We start from the raw sequence: 19,326 nt of genomic DNA, 5'->3' as shown, positions 1-19,326 counted from the left end.
GGGTTGAGGACTGGATGAGGACCATGACTTCCTCTCCAGATACAGGGAAGAAGGATGTCAGACTTGGTAGGAGGGAAGGAGAGGGGGGGTTGGGAAATGGAGGATGGGGGTTGCTCAGGCTCTGGTGGGATGTTATGTCCTGACGAATGGAGTCAATTTTGGATGTGAAGTAGGTGGCAAAGTCAAGAGCAGAAATTGAAGAGGGGAGTTAAGGCGGGGGTGGGCAGAGGAGCGAGTTGACAGTGGCAAGGAGGCGCCGGTGGTTTGAGGATTGGGAGGAGATGAAGTTTTTGAAGTAAGATTGTTTAGAGAGGATAAGGGCAGCAAAGTAGGATGAGAGCATAAATTTGTAGTGGAGAAAGCCGGCCTTAGAGCGTGATTTCCTCCACTGTCGCTCAGCGGTCCGTGAGCATTTTTGCAGATATCTGGGTATTTGGTGTGCCAGGGTTGAGGTGTCGATCTGCCAGGGTGAATAGTGGTTGTTGGGGTGACAGAGTCAAGAGCAGAGGTAAGGGATGCATTGTATAGGGCAGTAGCTTGTTCAGGGCAGGAAAGAGAGAGAATAGGAGAGAAGTGTGAGTCAAACAGGGAGGATAGGGAAGTGGTGTCAATAGCCTCAATGTTACGCTTTGTGATGGTAGTCTTATGTCAAATAAATTACGGGTGCTAGTCAGAGGGATTCAGCGCGACAGCAGCCGCACTTTATGGCTGCCTGAACTTGCATTTGGACTGAAATCAGGCCTCGCGTGGTGGGAGATGCTGTGCCGTTGCCGGTGTTGAACTGCTGCAACAACTGGCACCCTTCGTCCGGAATTGGGTTGACCCCTTAAACTACAGATGTGCTAGTTCTTATTCAATATATTGCACTTCCTTATCATTCCATATCATAGTAATAAAAAATGCCATGCAAACAGATGTGTGCACATACACCTATTCTCAAATCCACAGATTACGCAATTAAACTGTGCCATACATCTTTCCACGCAGTTTTGTATCAAATAACTTATTTGCACTATGGTTGTAACAAAAGTACAACGCACAAACAAGTACCCAGAACACTACTGCTGGCTTTGAATGCAGCGGCGGTGTGCAACTCAGATACTAACTTGTGAAAAAAACAACATAGGACCAATATGAGTGAGTCGAACCATGCATCCTGCCAAGCACTCTTGTGCTGTACCTGTGACTTTATATCGTCTCAATTGCAACAAAAATCAGAATCCTAAGCAACCTGTACACTATAAATGGCTTTGGATGCAGCTGTGATGTGACACAAACGCTATATTAAGACACAAGTACGAAAGTCAGAAAATCCCTAACCCCTAGCGAAATGTCTCATTTCATATAGCGCAAAAAGGATGGGTAGACAATGGCCGGGATGTAATAAAGTCCGAATTCAGCGGCCATGCGGGATGCCGGCTGAACTCTGACTTTCTTTTAAAGGGGCAATCATGTACAAGGCTAAGCCATGCCTTATACTGTAAATGATTGCCCCTTTAATAAAAACTTCAGAGTTCGGCCAGCATCCCGCGTGGCCGCTGAACTCACTACATCCCGGCCCTAGTCTGTACTGTATTTTCTACTCCTTTATTAAAAAACATAAATAATAACTCTTTACCTGTTTTGTGTAGACTCACCTATTAAGAACAGAACAGCTATCAGAATTTGGAAGATACTGTATATCAGTGGGAAAGTGAATATCAATCCCAGCTGCTGAGGTGTAAATGAGAGTTGTACAATGGTAGAGCATAACTGCGTGTTCTGCATTCCCGTTTCCAGCGCCACTGTGCGACACCTATGTTATAAATGAACACACTTCATTTCTAATAGCTTCATATAAAAGTGATTATATTTCATCTTATAAAGTATGTTATAACATAATTGTTCTACAAATGAATTTGTCATGTTTCCCAGTGGTCCTACATTTCTGGAGTCTGTAGAGCAGTGGTCGTCTGCCTGTGTGTGTTCACCCTCAGCAATATTTCTAAATATGTTATCCAGTCCATATAAATAAATAGGCCTAACTGTACTTATATAATTTAATCTCCAATATAAAACCAATTGATTCTAAATATACAGGAGAGATATATTTTCAGTACTGTATAAAATTACTATCTTTTTAAACGTTCCTTACTATGGTGGTCATTCCGAGTTGTTCGCTCGGTAATTTTCTTCGCATCGCAGCGATTTTCCGCTAACTGCGCATGCGCAATGTTCGCACTGCGACTGCGCCAAGTAAATTTGCTATGCAGTTAGGTATTTTACTCACGGCATTACAAGGTTTTTTCTTCGTTCTGGTGATCGTAATGTGATTGACAGGAAGTGGGTGTTTCTGGGCGGAAACTGGCCGTTTTATGGGAGTGTTTGAAAAAACGCTACCGTTTCTGGGAAAAACGCGGGAGTGGCTGGAGAAACGGGGGAGTGTCTGGGCGAACACTGGGTGTGTTTGTGACGTCAAACCAGGAACGACAAGCACTGAACTGATCGCACTGGAAGAGTAAGTCTCGAGCTACTCAGAAACTGCACAGAGAAGTCTTTTCGCAATATTGCGAATCTTTCGTTCGCAATTTTGGTAAGCTAAGATTCACTCCCAGTAGGCGGCGCTTAGCGTGTGCAAAGCTGCTAAAAGCAGCTTGCGAGCGAACAACTCGGAATGAGGGCCTATATTCTATGTGTGAAAGTACAATACATATGAATACTTCTAAGGCATATATTCAATTAGTGCAGTCATTTTCGGCATGCTGAAAACCTGGCACTAATTCGACTGTCAGTATTCGATAGTGGGCGCTTTTGCCCGTTTTGTTTCTACATTTTCGACCATGCGGATTTGCCTTTTTTTCTTGTCATATTCGCATGGGCGAAATCGAACCCTAAAACGGGCAAAGACGCCCACGGATTTGCTGCCGATACACTTTTTCGACAGTGTCGGGTTTTCCGACTAGTCGAAAAAACGGAGCATACATTGAATGGGGCGAATGCAAACTCGCCTGAAAAACAGGCAAAAATGAAAATTTTTCACCTGGTTGGATAATCCGACCACAATTGAATACAGCCCTAAGACTCTTTGTTGCATAGAGGTCCAGATGGATTGCGGGCATGTCTGTTTTGTCCCCATTTTGACATGCTGGAAAGTATACACAGTGACTCCAAATTTTATTCACCAGGACTCATCAACATATCCCCAACAGCCAAGCCTTATGTATAGATCAAAAATCATTGCAAATATTACCCAAAGGGGAACAATTAAACAGATGTGACCACCAGTGGCGCTATCGTTAAAAAGAAAAATGCTTACACATATATATAGAACCGTGGGGTATTTTCATACACAATTCTTTTTGACATATAAAATTTCAATTTCCTAAAATTGGAAGAAGAAGACACAATAGTGCAAATAGGAGATGGCACCATAAGATAAAAACGATTTTTATTGGTCCCACTCACAAAGGTACAGATGAATCAGCGCATATCACCCACACGGGGTCAGAGAAGGTAGTTTCTTTATATACTGTAACTAGGGCTTAGAAGAGACAAATATAGTGCAATCCCATTTATAAAAACAAGAATTTTTAATATATCAACACACTCACATAAGGTAAAAAGCTTATAAGCATATATCACCAATCCTCTGGTGGACCCTCCCAGGCAGTCTCATGTGGTTAGATGGAAATTCCTTGGGTAACCAAATGATGTAAAATCGTCCCCAATGTAGAACACACAGCTGCAAGGTCCGTTCCTGTCCAGAGTCCCTCTGTCTGCTTAAACGCGTTTTCGGATGATTATCCTTCCTGCTTCTGAGGGTCCACCAGACGATTGGTGATATATGCTTATAAGCTTTTTACCTTATGTGAGTGTGTTGATATATTAAAAATTCTTGTTTTTATAAATGGGATTGCACTATATTTGTCTCTTCTAAGCCCTAGTTACAGTATATGAAGAAACTACCTTCTCTGACCCCGTGTGGGTGATATGCGCTGATTCATCTGTACCTTTGTGAGTGGGACCAATAAAAATCGTTTTTATCTTATGGTGCCATCTCCTATTTGCACTATTGTGTCTTCTTCTTCAAATTTTAGGAAATTGAAATTTTATATGGTCAAAAAGAATTGTGTATGAAAATACCCCACGGTTCTATATATATGTGTAAGCATTTTTTTTTTTAACGATAGCGCCACTGGTGGTCACTTTTTCTATAGTTTTGTTACACTTAGGGGTTTGGTGAAGGCTCCTCGTGTGACCACACGGGCTGCTACTGTTGGTTTGCAAGCGCATTTCTGAGGATAACTTCTTGTATAGAATTAAATAGAAGTGTCATGGTTTGCTATGACAGACGTACAGTACTGGACTACAAGAGCCAAACCTCCCCCCCAAAAAAACAAACAAAAAAAACTGGTACTGCGAAGTATTTTGATGCACTAGGTCCATTATCATTTTTAAAATATATATTTAAAACCACTAATACGCGTTTCTCTTTTTTTACTTTCATGTAATGCTTTAATTTTGTCAGATTTAATGAAGGAAATGTATAAAAGAGGATGCTGGGCAGGACTAGTGCAGACAAATCTACCCCCCCAAAGAGACGTGTCCTTTTTGTTCTAGTGACACACAGAGTAGATCCAGGGATAGAGGTCCTCTCTTGTTTAATATGACACTGTTGAACTAATTATTAGGCTTTGTTATTTTTGACATAGGCAAGGCACTTATTGCACTGTCTATCATAGTTCGTATGTGCTCCCACCCAAATATTTAGTCATTAGAAATATGACAAAGCATGTCTGTTTAGCTTGTGCTATAAGTTTATATATAATGCACATACCTGCTCCATGTAAGATTAGCCATAGACGCCAGGAAAAAGCCAATTGTAAAACCAATACATGGGAAGATAGTTCCTACAATCCACAACTTTGGATCAATGGTCCAGGATCCCTTGTATAGTACTCCTCCAACAACAGCAATAGCAACGATGAGAATACCTCCTGTAATAGAGCCCACCTAGAAAGCAGAAATATCTTCAATTTACAACATATATGGAACTATGGGCCTGATTCAGGTTAGTACGGCACTAGATGGCATGCAGCATGATTGACAGATCGCCTATTTGGGCGTGGGGTGGGGGTGATGTCAGGCAGTATTCCTGAAAACGGGCACGTCCTGTTTTTGGGGAATGCAGATCTCCAGGCTTCTGCTACCAGTCATCATAATCAGTGCATCCTTGCACCAGCCCTATCCTTGTTCCGTGCAAAAATACACAAAATATGCTCTGAAATGGACTCTCGGGTGTGATATGTTTTATCGGTGGTCGGGATGCCGGCGGTGATAAGACCGACAGTAGCATCCCGATGGAGAATATCCCAACGGAATTCAGTAATTATGCTTTCCTTCCCAGCCAACCCCCCTAACCTACCCCCTCCCCCCCACAGCCTAACCATAACCCTCCCCAGTGGTACTTAAACGTAACCCCCCCCCCCCTTCCTGCAGCCTAAGCCTAACCCGCCCTGCAGCCTAACCCTAACCCTCCCTTCCCAGGCCCCTGCACTTGGGGATTCCCAGGCCAAAGCAAAGTAGCAATGGTTCTTTTCCGGTGTCCCTGGCTGGTGGGTACAAGAGTGAATAAAAATGAATGTATTCCCCTTAATTAATTAAATGAATGTCAGTTTGTCAAATAATAAAGTATATGTGCCCTCATTAGATATAAATGGAATATCTGTACCCGCTTATTATTTAAACTAATATCTATCACCTATAATTTAATAATAATAAAAATATATGAAGTATATGCCCCCTGTATTTAAAACAAAAACAAAAAAAATAAGAATATTGCCCCCTTTAAAATACAATGATAATATTTAGCCTTATTATTGATTAATATCTGCCCTTTTTGGTCATGTGTTTTTTAGTTAAGGTTTAGCACACCCATCTACTTTAAAGGCCAGCAGCCAATTGAAAGCGGTTTTGAAAGGTAAGTAGTACTCACTGCACAGCTAATATCAATATTAGGGGTACGGTAATATTATTTGGTTTTACAGTATAAAGTGGATAAGATTATTATTTTATATATTATTTAGGTGTTTCTTTTAAAGAAAACTTTTGTGTATTATTTATGTAATGATGTGTGTCTGTGATCATATTTAGGTTAACTTTTTGAATCTAGTTAATACTTATGTTCTGCATATCGAACAAACCAGGGATGGCTTTGCACATTTGCTATTTGTACAGTATGTTAGAGGTGATAGGAAGAGATATCAGTAATAGATTTAAAAAGCAGCTTACTATATACTGTATCAATGTGTAGGGTCTTCAATTTCATGCTACTTAAACACATTTGTGTAATTGCTGTATTGACCTTTTATATACGAATTCCTTTTCTTTCTGATTGACTTATCACATGTGCTGGCATAAATCGACATTATTACGCAATATGGCCTGCATATTTCTGTATCATTTTCAGATTTTCTTTATATTGTCTTCCATACCTTTAATATGATCTTTGCCTGTTTGGGCCATTTATAGTTTACAAACATTCCAATTGCAACAGGAACTACTAGAGTTACCAAAGAAATGCCTAGGATAAAAGAGAAAACATTTCTAAAAGCATAATCTTATATTTACATAATTTCTCTAACGTCCTAGTGGATGCTGGGGACTCCGTAAGGACCATGGGGAATAGACGGGCTCTGCAGGAGACTGGGCACTCTAAGAAAGATTTAGTACTACTGGTGTGCACTGGCTCCTCCCTCTATGCCCCTCCTCCAGACCTCAGTTAGAATCTGTGCCCGGCCAGAGCTGGGTGCTTTTAGTGAGCTCTCCTGAGCTTGCTAATAAGAAAGTATTTTAGTTAGGTTTTTTATTTTCAGAGAGATTCTGCTGGCAACAGACTCTCTGCTACGTGGGACTGAGGGGAGAGAAGCAAACCTACTAACTGCGGCTAGGTTGCGCTTCTTAGGCTACTGGACACCATTAGCTCCAGAGGGATCAAACACAGGAACCTGACCTTGTCGTCCGTTCCCGGAGCCGCGCCGCCGCCCCCCTCGCAGAGCCAGAAGTCAGAAGCCGGCGGGTTGAAGAAAGAAGACATCGAAATCGGCGGCAGAAGACTCCTGTCTTCATATGAGGTAGCGCACAGCACTGCAGCTGTGCGCCATTGCGCCCACACTAACCCACACACTCCGGTCACTGTAGGGTGCAGGGCGCAGGGGGGGGGGGGGGCGCCCTGGGCAGCAATTAGATACCTCCTGGCGAAAGCAGCATATATACAGTTGGACACTGTTATATGCATGAGCCCCCGCCATTAATTTTACACAAAATCGCGGGACAGAAGCCCGCCGCTGAGGGGGCGGGGCCTTCTTCCTCAGCACTCACCAGCGCCATTTTCTCTCCACAGCTCCGCTGAGAGGAAGCTCCCCAGGCTCTCCCCTGCAGATTCACGGTAGAAAGAGTGTAAAAAAAGAGGGGGGGCACATAAATTTAGCGCATTTAATATATATACAGCAGCTACTGGGTAAACACTAAGTTACTGTGTGATTCCTGGGTCATATAGCGCTGGGGTGTGTGCTGGCATACTCTTTCTGTCTCTCCAAAAGGCCTTGTGGGAGTCCTGTCCTCATATAGAGCATCCCCTGTGTGTGTGGTGTGTCGGTACGCGCGTGTCGACATGTTTGACGAAGAGGGCTATGTGGAGGCAGAGCAAGTACAGATGAATGACGTGTCTCCGCCGACGGCGCCGACCCCTGATTGGATGGATATGTGGAAGGTGTTAAATGATAATGTAAACTCCTTACATGAAAGGTTGGATAAAGCTGATGCCTTGGGACAGTCGGGGTCTCAGCCCATGCCTGATCCTACAGTGCAGAGGCCGTCAGGGTCTCAGAAGTGCCCACTATCCAAAATGGTTGACACAGATATCGACACGGATTCTGACTCCAGTGTCGATGACGATGATGCAAAATTGCAGCCTAAAATGGCTAAAGCCATCCGCTACATGATTATAGCAATGAAGGATGTATTGCACATATCAGAGGTAAACCCTGTCCCTGACAAAAGGGTGTATATGTATGGGGAGAAAAAAGCAAGAGGTGACTTTTCCCCTTTCACATGAATTAAATGAATTATGTGAAAAAGCATGGGATTCCCCCGATAAGAAAGTGCTGATTTCCAAAAGGTTACTTATGGCGTACCCTTTCCCGCCAAAGGACAGGATGCGCTGGGAATCCTCCCCTAGGGTAGATAAAGCTCTGACACGCTTATCTAAAAAGGTGGCCCTGCCGTCACAGGATACGGCTGCCCTAAAGGATCCTGCAGATAGGAAGCAGGAAAGTATCCTGAAGTCTGTTTATGCACACTCAGGTACTATACTGAGGCCGGCAATTGCGTCGGCCTGGATGTGTAGTGCTGTAGCAGCATGGACAGATACTCTGTCTGAGGAAATGGATACCTTAGACAAGGATACCATTTTACTGACCCTGGGGCATATAAAAGACGCTGTCCTATATATGAGGGATGCCCAGAGGGACATTTGCCTACTGGGCTCTAGAATAAATGCAATGTCAATTTCTGCCAGAAGGGTCCTGTGGACTCGGCAATGGACAGGTGATGCCGACTCCAAAAAGCACATGGAGGTGTTACCTTACAAGGGTGAGGAATTGTTTGGGGACGGTCTCTCGGACCTAGTTTCCACAGCTACGGCTGGGAAGTCAAACTTTTTGCCAAAATATTCCCTCACAGCCTAAGAAAGCACCGTATTACCAAATGCAGTCCTTTCGATCACAGAGAAGCAAGAAGGTCAGAGGTGCGTCCTTTCTTGCCAGAGGCAGGGGTAGAGGAAAGAAGCTGCACCATACAGTTAGTTCCCAGGAACAGAAGTCCTCCCCGGCTTCCACTAAATCCACCGCATGACGCTGGGGCTCCACAGGTGGAGCCAGGAGCAGTGGAGGCACGTCTCCAAAATTTCAGCCACCAGTGGGTTCGCTCACAGGTGGATCCCTGGGCTATACAGATTGTGTCTCAATGATACAAGCAGGAATTTGAAGTGATGCCCCCTCGCCGTTACCTCAAATCGGCCCTGCCAGCTTCCCCCATAGAAAGGGAAGTAGTGTTAGCGGCAATTCACAAGTTATATCTCCAGCAGGTGGTGGTGAAGGTTCCCCTCCTTCAACAAGGAAGTGTCACAACTGAGGGCCTGAGCTGACGGGAGGCAGCCTCAGTTGTAGGGGCTGAGATGTACCGGAACCTGGGAGGTTGTATCAGACCCCTGGACATGTAAGTAACATGAATAATAACTGCCCGAAGGCGTGACCACGACAACTTGGATAAAAGTCAATGATGTTTATTATGACAACTCCGCAACACAGCAGCAGTAAAAGAAAATGTAAAAGTCAGCAAAGAATAAATACAGTTCCTGGGTACTACAGGATGGCAGGAGCCACAGGGCACTGGTAGTGTGAGATAGTTCTTATGATCTTCTAGATGGAAAGTCCTTACCAGGCCCGACTGTAGCAATGGAGATAACCCAGGATTGTGCCAGCTGGTGTTCCAGGAAAAGCTGGGTTGCTGAAGATAAAACAGCTGCTGTGGATACTGGCTGGAACCAGACTGTTGTTAGCACGGAGTGGATACTGGCTGGAACCAGTTAAATAATAAATGAACTTGGGAGCGATGAAATATGAACTGAAATGTAGAACTTGAGAGCGGAGAAATAATAATACCGGTGGAGAGTGGTAAAGTGTAGAAAGGACACCGGCCCTTTAAGGGAAGCTGTACACTGCTGGAAGCTGAGCTGGAAGCAGGTAATGTTGTAGCTGGAAACAGATGAATCCACAATGGATTGGAGAGTCAGGCTACACCGCAGGTGGAATGCTGGTGCGGGTCTCTATGGTGGAAGTCTTGAGACAGGAGCTGGAACCTGGAAGACAATCACAGGAGAGAGACAAACAGGAACTAGGTTTGACAACCAAAGCACTGACGCCTTCCTTGCTCAGGCACAGTGTATTTATACCTGCAGCAAGGAAGGGATTGGCTAGGCAATTATGCAGATTATCAATACTGAGAACAGATTGGTGGAAATGATCAGCTGACAGAATCCAAGATGGCTGCGCCCATGCAGACACTTGGAGGGAAGTTTGGTTTGTAATCCATGTGGTAATGAAAACAGTAATGGCGGCGCCGGCCACCGGAGACAGGAGGCGCCAGGCTGACAGATGCACATCCAACCACGCGGACACAGCGGAGGCCGCGGCTGACGTAATCGCCACTCAGACACTCTGCATGCAGAAGTTCAGGGACGACGGCGGAGGCCGCGGGAGACGCCATGCCAGGTGTAATATGGCGTTTACTGTGACAGCGTCCCAGAGTGACAGGAGAGGATACAGGAATGTACACATCAGGATAACAGATGGGATCCGGTCCTGGAGCGCTGAGCCAGCCTTAGGAGGCATCTGATGGGTAAGAAATGGCGTCCAGATACCCGGATCGTGACAGCACCCCCCCCTTTAGGAGTGGCCCCAGGACACTTCTTTGGCTTTTGAGGAAACTTGGAATGGAATCTCCGGACCAAGGCAGGAGCATGGACATCAGAAGCATTGGTCCATGAACGTTCCTCAGGACCATAACCCTTCCAGTCAATAAGATACTGAAGTTGACCGTAACGGTGACGTGAGTCCAGGATCTTGGCCACTTCATACTCAACGCCTCGTTGAGTTTGGACTTTCGGAGTTGGAGGAAGTGAGGAATGAAACCGATTCAAGATTAGCGGTTTCAACAGGGAAACATGGAATGTCCTGGGTATTTTTAAGAAAGGAGGTAACTGGAGTCTGTAAGCAACAGGATTGATGACTTGATCAATTTTAAAAGGACCGATGAAGCGAGGTGCAAACTTCATACTGGGAACTCTCAACCTCAAATTCTTCGTGGATAACCATACCCGATCACCCACCTTGAGAGCAGGAACTGCTCGACGCTTCTTATCCGCAAACTTCTTGTACCTGAACGATGCCTTGAGCAGAGCTGATCGTACGCTCTTCCAGATATTGGCAAACTGATGCAAGGTGATATCCACTGCGGGAACATAAGTTGCTGGAAGCGGTTGGAACTCAGGGACTTTAGGGTGGAATCCAAAGTTGGTGAAGAATGGTGTTGAAGAAGATGAAGAATGATACTGGTTGTTATGACAGAACTCGGCCCAGGGAAGTAATTGAACCCAGTCATCTTGAGAGGAGGACACATAGATGCGGAGGAAGGACTCCAAGTCCTGATTCACCCTCTCAGTTTGACCATTGGTCTGAGGATGGTAAGCCGTGGAAAACTTTAGCTTGACTTGGAGGACTTGACATAAACTTCGCCAGAATTTGGCTGTGAATTGAACTCCTCGATCTGAGATAATTTCCTCTGGAAGACCGTGGAGTCGGAAGATCTCTTGTATGAATACTTGAGCCAACTTGGAAGCTGACGGAAGACCGGTGAGAGGAATGAAGTGTGCCATCTTGGTGAACCGGTCAACTACCACCCAGATGGTATTGAACTTGTTGCACATGGGCAAATCTGTAATAAAATCCATCGACAAATGGGTCCATGGTCGACGGGGAACAGATAGTGGAACCAGTTGCCCCGCAGGCGACTGGCGGGATACTTTATGTTGGGCACACTTTGGGCAAGATGCAATAAACTCCAAAACGTCCTTTTTCAGAGTTGGCCACCAATAGGACCTAGAGATAAACTCCAGGGTTTTTTGGATACCTGTATGTCCGGCAAAGCGGGAAGCATGGGCCCAATGCATGAGCTTCTTCCTTAGTGTCGGCTTCACAAAACTTTTCCCTGATGGGGGCGTAGAGTCCATCCCTACCGTGGAGAATGCCAACGGATTTATAATAGGATGCTTGTCTGAAGACTCTGACTCATTTTCTTGCTCCCATGAGCGGGAAAGGGCATCGGCCTTGCGATTCTGAGAGCCCGGACAGAACTGGAGTTTAAAGTCGAATCTGGAAAAGAAAAGTGCCCATCTGGCCTGACGAGGGTTGAGACATTGTGCGCCTTTTAGATATAGAAGGTTCTTGTGGTCTGTAAGTATGGTGATTGAATGAGAAGCTCCCTCCAACAGATATCTCCACTCCTCTAGAGCGAGCTTGATGGCTAGCAACTCCTGGTCGCCAATGGCATAGTTGCGCTCCGCTGGGGAGAACTTCCGGGAGAAGAAACTGCAAGGATGTAAATGGCCATCTTTAGCCCTCTGAGATAACACCGCTCCTACTCCAACGGAGGAGGCATCCACCTCTAAGATGAAAGGAGAGTCGATGTCAGGCTGTTTCAGGACAGGCGCAGAGATGAACCTCTGTTTCAAAAGATGAAAAGCTTGCATGGCTTCTTCAGACCACTTGGACGGGTTAGCACCCTTCTTGGTGAAAGCAGTAATAGGCGCCACAATGGTGGAAAAGTCTCGTATAAACTTTCGGTAATAGTTGGCGAACCCTAAGAACCTCTGGACCCCTTTGAGGGTTAAGGGTACCGGCCAATTTTGGATTGTTTGTAGTTTCTCAGGATCCATCTCTAGTCCGGAACCGGACACAATGTACCCTAGAAACGGAATGGACTTGACTTCAAATACGCATTTTTCTAATTTGCAATAGAGATGATTGACACGGAGACGGGACAGAACCTCTTTAACCCAAAAACGATGTTCCTCTAAATCGTTGGCAAAAATTAGGATATCGTCTAGATAGACCACGACATGACGGTATAGAATGTCTCTGAAGATCTCATTGACAAAATGCTGGAAGACAGCTGGAGCATTGCTCAATCCGAAGGGCATGACGAGGTACTCATAATGTCCGTCACGGGTGTTAAAGGCGGTCTTCCACTCGTCACCCTCACGGATCCGGATGAGATTGTATGCACCTCGCAAGTCCAGCTTTGTAAAGATGGTAGCTCCGCTAACTCTGTCAAAGAGCTCAGTAATCAGGGGTAAAGGATAACGGTTCTTGATGGTAATGTCGTTCAAACCTCTGTAGTCGATGCACGGCCGCAGACCACCATCTTTCTTTTTTACAAAAAAGAAGCCTGCGCCGGCTGGAGAAGAAGAAGGTCGAATGAACCCCTTTGCTAGGTTCTCTTTAATATATTCCTCCATAGAATGCGTCTCAGGCAGAGACAACGGATAAGTTCGGCCTCGAGGTGGAACCTTCCCTGGAACGAGATCAATCGGACAGTCCCATTCTCTATGAGGAGGAAGGATATCAGCAGAAGCTTTACTGAACACATCCGTGAAAACTTGATATGGAGGAGGTGGAACATCAGACGACCTGGGGGAGGAAGAACAGACAGGCAATACTTTAAACAAACATGTCTCAGCACAGGAGGAACCCCATGCCAGGATTTGCGTAGTCGTCCAATCAATTGTAGGATTGTGAAGACGGAGCCATGGAAGGCCCAGGACCACAGGATGTGTGGCTCTTGGAATCACTAAAAAAGAAATAAGTTCGGAATGAAGAACTCCCACTCTCAGACGAACTGGTAGAGTCCTTAAAGAAATAACTGCATCAAAAATTTTGCTGCCATCCACGGTAGTTAAAGAAATGGACGAAGGAAGTCTCTCGGTGGGTAGGGACCACCGTTTAACATAGGCTTCGGTAATAAAGTTCCCAGCTGCTCCGGAATCAAGGAGGGCAATGACGTTCCGATAACGTTGAGCAACTTGAAGCGAGACTGGGAGATTACAATCTTGAGGAGATGGAGAGGAGATCATTACTCCTAGCCGGCCCTCTCCTTGGCGAGCTAGGATTTGGAGTTTCCTGGACGTTTGGGACAGGCATTAATGGTGTGAGACGGAGCTGCACAATAGAGACAGAGAAACTCGGAGAGACGTCTTCGGCGCTCAGCAGGAGTTAAACGGGAACGGCCAAGTTGCATGGGCTCATCTTTAGATGGTGACAGTTGACGAGGAGGAGGAGCAGAAGATTTTGGAGCAGATGATCTTCCACGCTCAGTTGCTCTCTCTCTGAAACGTAAATCAACTTTCGTGCAGAGTGAGATTAGCTCATCTAACTTAGAAGGTAAGTCTCTGGTAGCTAACTCAACTTTAATACGCTCAGATAAGCCATGCCAGAATGCAGCATACAGGGCCTCGTCGTTCCATGCCAGTTCGGATGCCAGGATCTGGAACTGTATCAGATATTGTCCTACAGTACGTGACCCCTGGCGTAAACGGAGAATCTCGGATGAAGCTGAGGTTACCCGGCCTGGCTCGTCGAAGATGCGCCTGAATGTTGACACGAAGGCAGTGTTGAAGATAGCAGGGTGTCGGACCTCTCCCATAACGGTGATGCCCAATCAAGGGCTGAGCCACTGAGAAGAGAAATAATGTAGGCAATTTTTGTACGGTCACTGGGAAAATTGCCAGGTTGTAGCTCAAACTGAATCTCACACTGGTTGAGAAATCCCCTGCAGAATCTTGGAGATCCGTCAAATTTTGCTGGCGTTGGAAGATGAAGACGTGGAGCAGAAATGGGTAAGGTGGGTGGGGTTATAGCTGGAGTCACTGTGGTTGACGCACCAGACGCGCCTGATCCACGGAGAGTTGTCTGAATCCCATCCAGCCGAGTAGAAAGATCCTGGAGTCAGCGGATGATGTGGCCCTGTGCAGCCTCCTGATGTTCTAGTCGGGCTGCCAGTTCTTGCATCGGCCTGGCCGCTTGATCCTGGTCTCCGGCTGGATTCATTAGGTCAGTGCTTACTGTCACAACTGAGGGCCTGAGCTGACGGGAGGCAGCCTCAGTTGTAGGGGCTGAGATGTACCGGAACCTGGGAGGTTGTATCAGACCCCTGGACATGTAAGTAACATGAATAATAACTGCCCGAAGGCGTGACCACGACAACTTGGATAAAAGTCAATGATGTTTATTATGACAACTCCGCAACACAGCAGCAGTAAAAGAAAACGTAAAAGTCAGCAAAGAATAAATACAGTTCCTGGGTACTACAGGATGGCAGGAGCCACAGGGCACTGGTAGTGTGAGATAGTTCTTATGATCTTCTAGATGGAATGTCCTTACCAGGCCCGACTGTAGCAATGGAGATAACCCAGGATTGTGCCAGCTGGTGTTCCAGGAAAAGCTGGGTTGCTGAAGATAAAACAGCTGCTGTGGATACTGGCTGGAACCAGACTGTTGTTAGCACGGAGTGGATACTGGCTGGAACCAGTTAAATAATAAATGAACTTGGGAGCGATGAAATATGAACTGAAATGTAGAACTTGAGAGCGGAGAAATAATAATACCGGTGGAGAGTGGTAAAGTGTAGAAAGGACACCGGCCCTTTAAGGGAAGCTGTACACTGCTGGAAGCTGAGCTGGAAGCAGGTAATGTTGTAGCTGGAAACAGATGAATCCACAATGGATTGGAGAGTCAGGCTACACCGCAGGTGGAATGCTGGTGCGGGTCTCTATGGTGGAAGTCTTGAGACAGGAGCTGGAACCTGGAAGACAATCACAGGAGAGAGACAAACAGGAACTAGGTTTGACAACCAAAGCACTGACGCCTTCCTTGCTCAGGCACAGTGTATTTATACCTGCAGCAAGGAAGGGATTGGCTAGGCAATTATGCAGATTATCAATACTGAGAACAGATTGGTGGAAATGATCAGCTGACAGAATCCAAGATGGCTGCGCCCATGCAGACACTTGGAGGGAAGTTTGGTTTGTAATCCATGTGGTAATGAAAACAGTAATGGCGGCGCCGGCCACCGGAGACAGGAGGCGCCAGGCTGACAGATGCACATCCAACCACGCGGACACAGCGGAGGCCGCGGCTGACGTAATCGCCACTCAGACACTCTGCATGCAGAAGTTCAGGGACGACGGCGGAGGCCGCGGGAGACGCCATGCCAGGTGTAATATGGCGTTTACTGTGACAGCGTCCCAGAGTGACAGGAGAGGATACAGGAATGTACACATCAGGATAACAGATGGGATCCGGTCCTGGAGCGCTGAGCCAGCCTTAGGAGGCATCTGATGGGTAAGAAATGGCGTCCAGATACCCGGATCGTGACAGGAAGAGGATACTATTCCACAATGTTTGTGGTACCGAAACCGGACGGTTCGGTCAGACCCATATTGAATTTAAAATCCCTGAACATTTATCTGAAAAGATTCAAGTTCAAAATGGAATCACTCAGAGCGGTCATTGCAAGCCTGGAAGAGGGGGATTTTATGGTGTCTCTGGACATCAAGGATGCTTACTTGCATGTCCCCATTTATCCACCTCATCAGGAGTACCTCAGATTTGTGGTACAGGACTGTCATTACCAATTCCAGACGTTGCCGTTTGGGCTCTCCACGGCACCGAGAATATTTACCAAGGTAATGGCAGAAATGATGGTGCTCCTTCGAAAGCAAGGAGTCACAATTATCCCATACTTGGACGATCTCCTCATAAAGGCGAGGTCCAGAGAGCAATTGCTAATCAGCGTAGCACACTCTCAGGAAGTGTTGCAACAGCACGGCTGGATTCTGAATATTCCAAAGTCGCAGCTGATTCCTACTACGCGTATGCCTTTTCTGGGCATGATTCTGGACACGGACCAGAAGAAGGTGTTTCTCCCGGCGGAGAAGGCTCAAGAGCTCGTGACTCAGTCAGTCAGAGACCTCTTAAAACCGAAACAGGTGTCGGTGCATCGCTGCACGCGAGTCCTGGGAAAGATGGTGGCATCATACGAAGCCATTCCCTTCGGCAGGTTCCATGCGAGGATCTTTCAGTGGGATCTGTTGGACAAGTGGTCCGGATCGCATCTTCAGATGCATCGGCTGATCACCCTGTCCCCGAGGGCCAGGGTGTCTCTTCTGTGGTGGCTGCAGAGTGCTCACCTTCTCGAGGGCCGCAGGTTCGGCATACAGGACTGGGTCCTGGTGACCGCGGATGCGAGCCTCCGAGGATGGGGGGCAGTCACTCAGGGAAGAAACTTCCAAGGGTTGTGGACAAGTCAGGAGGCTTGTCTGCACATAAATATCCTGGAACTAAGGGTCATATACAACGCCCTGAGTCAAGCGGAAGCCTCTGCTTCGCAACCAACCGGTGCTGATTCAGTCAGACAACATCACGGCAGTGGCTCATGTAAACCGCCAGGGCGGCACAAGAAGCAGAGTGGCGATGGCAAAAGCCACCAGGATTCTTCGTTGGGCGGAGAATCACGTGCAAACACTGTCAGCAGTGTTCATTCCGGGAGTGGACAACTGGGAAGCAGACTTCCTCAGTAGGCACGACCTCCACCCGGGAGAGTGGGGACTTCATCACGAAGTCTTCACTCAGATTACAAATCGATGGGAACTGCCACAGGTGGACATGATGGCGTCCCGTCTCAACAAAAAGCTACAAAGGTATTGCGCCAGGTCAAGAGACCCTCAGGCGATAGCGGTGGATGCCCTGGTAACACCGTGGGTGTTCCAGTCGGTCTATGTGTTTCCTCCTCTTCCTCTCATACCCAAGGTGCTGAGAATCGTAAGAAAAAGAGGAGTGAGAACAATACTCATTGTTCCAGATTGGCCAAGAAGGACTTGGTACCCGGAACTGCAAGAAATGCTCACAGAGGACCCATGGCCTCTGCCTCTCAGACAGGACCTGTTGCAACAGGGACCCTGTCTGTTCCAAGACTTACCGTGGCTGCGTTTGACGGCATGGCGGTTGAACGCAGGATCCTAGCGGAAAAAGGCATTCCGGATGATGTTATTCCTACGCTGATAAAGGCTAGGAAGGACGTGACAGCAAAACACTATCACCGTATATGGCGAAAATACGTTGCCTGGTGTGAGGCCAGGAAGGCCCCTACAGAGGAATTCCAGCTGGGCCGGTTCCTGCACTTCCTACAGTCTGGAGTGACTATGGGCCTGAAGTTGGTGTCCATAAAGGTCCAGATTTCGGCCCTATCCATTTTCTTTCAAAAGGAACTGGCTTCTCTTCCTGAAGTTCAGACGTTTGTTAAGGGAGTGCTGCATATTCAGCCCCCTTTTGTGCCACCAGTGGCACCTTGGGATCTCAACGTGGTGTTGGGTTTCCTGAAATCCCACTGGTTTGAGCCACTTAAGACCGTGGAGCTAAAGTATCTCACGTGGAAGGTGGTCATGTTATTGGCCTTAGCTTCGGCAAGGCGTGTGTCAGAATTGGCGGCTTTGTCATGTAAAAGCCCCTATCTGGTTTTCCATATGGACAGGGCAGAATTACGGACTCGTCCGCAGTTTCTGCCGAAGGTGGTGTCATCTTTTCATTTGAACCAACCTATTGTGGTGCCTGTGGCTACTCGTGACTTGGAGGATTCCAAGTTGCTTGATGTAGTCAGGGCTTTGAAGATCTATGTAGCCAGGACGGCTGGAGTCAGGAAGACTGACTCGCTGTTTATTCTGTATGCATCCAACAAGCTGGGTGCTCCTGCTTCAAAGCAAACCATTGCTCGCTGGATCTGTAGCACGATTCAGCAGGCTCATTCTGCGGCTGGATTGCCACATCCAAAATCAGTGAAAGCCCATTCCACGAGGAAAGTGGGCTCTTCTTGGGCGGCTGCCCGAGGGGTCTCGGCATTACAGCTTTGCCGAGCAGCTACTTGGTCGGGTTCAAACACATTTGCTAAGTTCTACAAGTTTGATACCCTGGCTGAGGAGGACCTTGTGTTTGCCCATTCGGTGCTGCAGAGTTATCCGCACTCTCCCGCCCGTTTGGGAGCTTTGGTATAATCCCCATGGTCCTTACGGAGTCCCCAGTATCCACTAGGACGTTAGAGAAAATAAGATTTTACTCACCGGTAAATCTATTTCTCGTAGTCCGTAGTGGATGCTGGGCGCCCGTCCCAAGTGCGGACTTTCTGCAATACGTGTATATAGTTATTGCTTAATAAAGGGTTACGTTATGTTGGCATCCATTGTTGATGCTCTATTGTTGTTCATACTGTTGACTGGGTAAGTTATCACAAGTTATACGGTGTGATTGGTGTGGCTGGTATGAGTCTTACCCTGGATTCCAAAATCCTTTCCTTGTAATGTCAGCTCTTCCGGGCACAGTTTCCTTAACAGAGGTCTGGAGGAGGGGCATAGAGGGAGGAGCCAGTGCACACCAGTAGTACTAAATCTTTCTTAGAGTGCCCAGTCTCCTGCAGAGCCCGTCTATTCCCCATGGTCCTTACGGAGTCCCCAGCATCCACTACGGACTACGAGAAATAGATTTACCGGTGAGTAAAATCTTATTATTAGCAGTAATTACAGTACATATACACTGCTCAAAAAAATAAAGGGAACATTAAAATAACACATCCTAGATCTGAATGAATGAAATATTCTTATTAAATACTTTGTTCTTTACATAG

The 19,326-nt window shown here is 46.6% G+C and overlaps 1 protein-coding gene across 1 annotated transcript in view; it reads right to left on the bottom strand.

Moving 5' to 3' along the window:
* LOC134992116 (ileal sodium/bile acid cotransporter-like) overlaps positions 1-19,326 on the bottom strand; it is a 54,773-nt gene that overhangs the window by 15,239 nt on the left and 20,208 nt on the right. Inside the window, exons 3-5 of the mRNA XM_063950763.1 lie at positions 6,474-6,562; positions 4,817-4,992; positions 1,638-1,795 (exon numbers count right to left, since the gene is read on the bottom strand). Of these exons, the coding sequence (XP_063806833.1) occupies positions 1,638-1,795; positions 4,817-4,992; positions 6,474-6,562 (423 nt within the window). The remainder of the gene's footprint in view (positions 1-1,637; positions 1,796-4,816; positions 4,993-6,473; positions 6,563-19,326) is intronic.

Source organism: Pseudophryne corroboree, chromosome 2 (assembly GCF_028390025.1).
Source record: "Pseudophryne corroboree isolate aPseCor3 chromosome 2, aPseCor3.hap2, whole genome shotgun sequence".
Taxonomy (NCBI): Eukaryota; Metazoa; Chordata; class Amphibia; order Anura; family Myobatrachidae; genus Pseudophryne; species Pseudophryne corroboree.
Note: the sequence above shows the minus strand (reverse complement) of the source record. Positions and strands in the feature narration are given on the sequence as shown.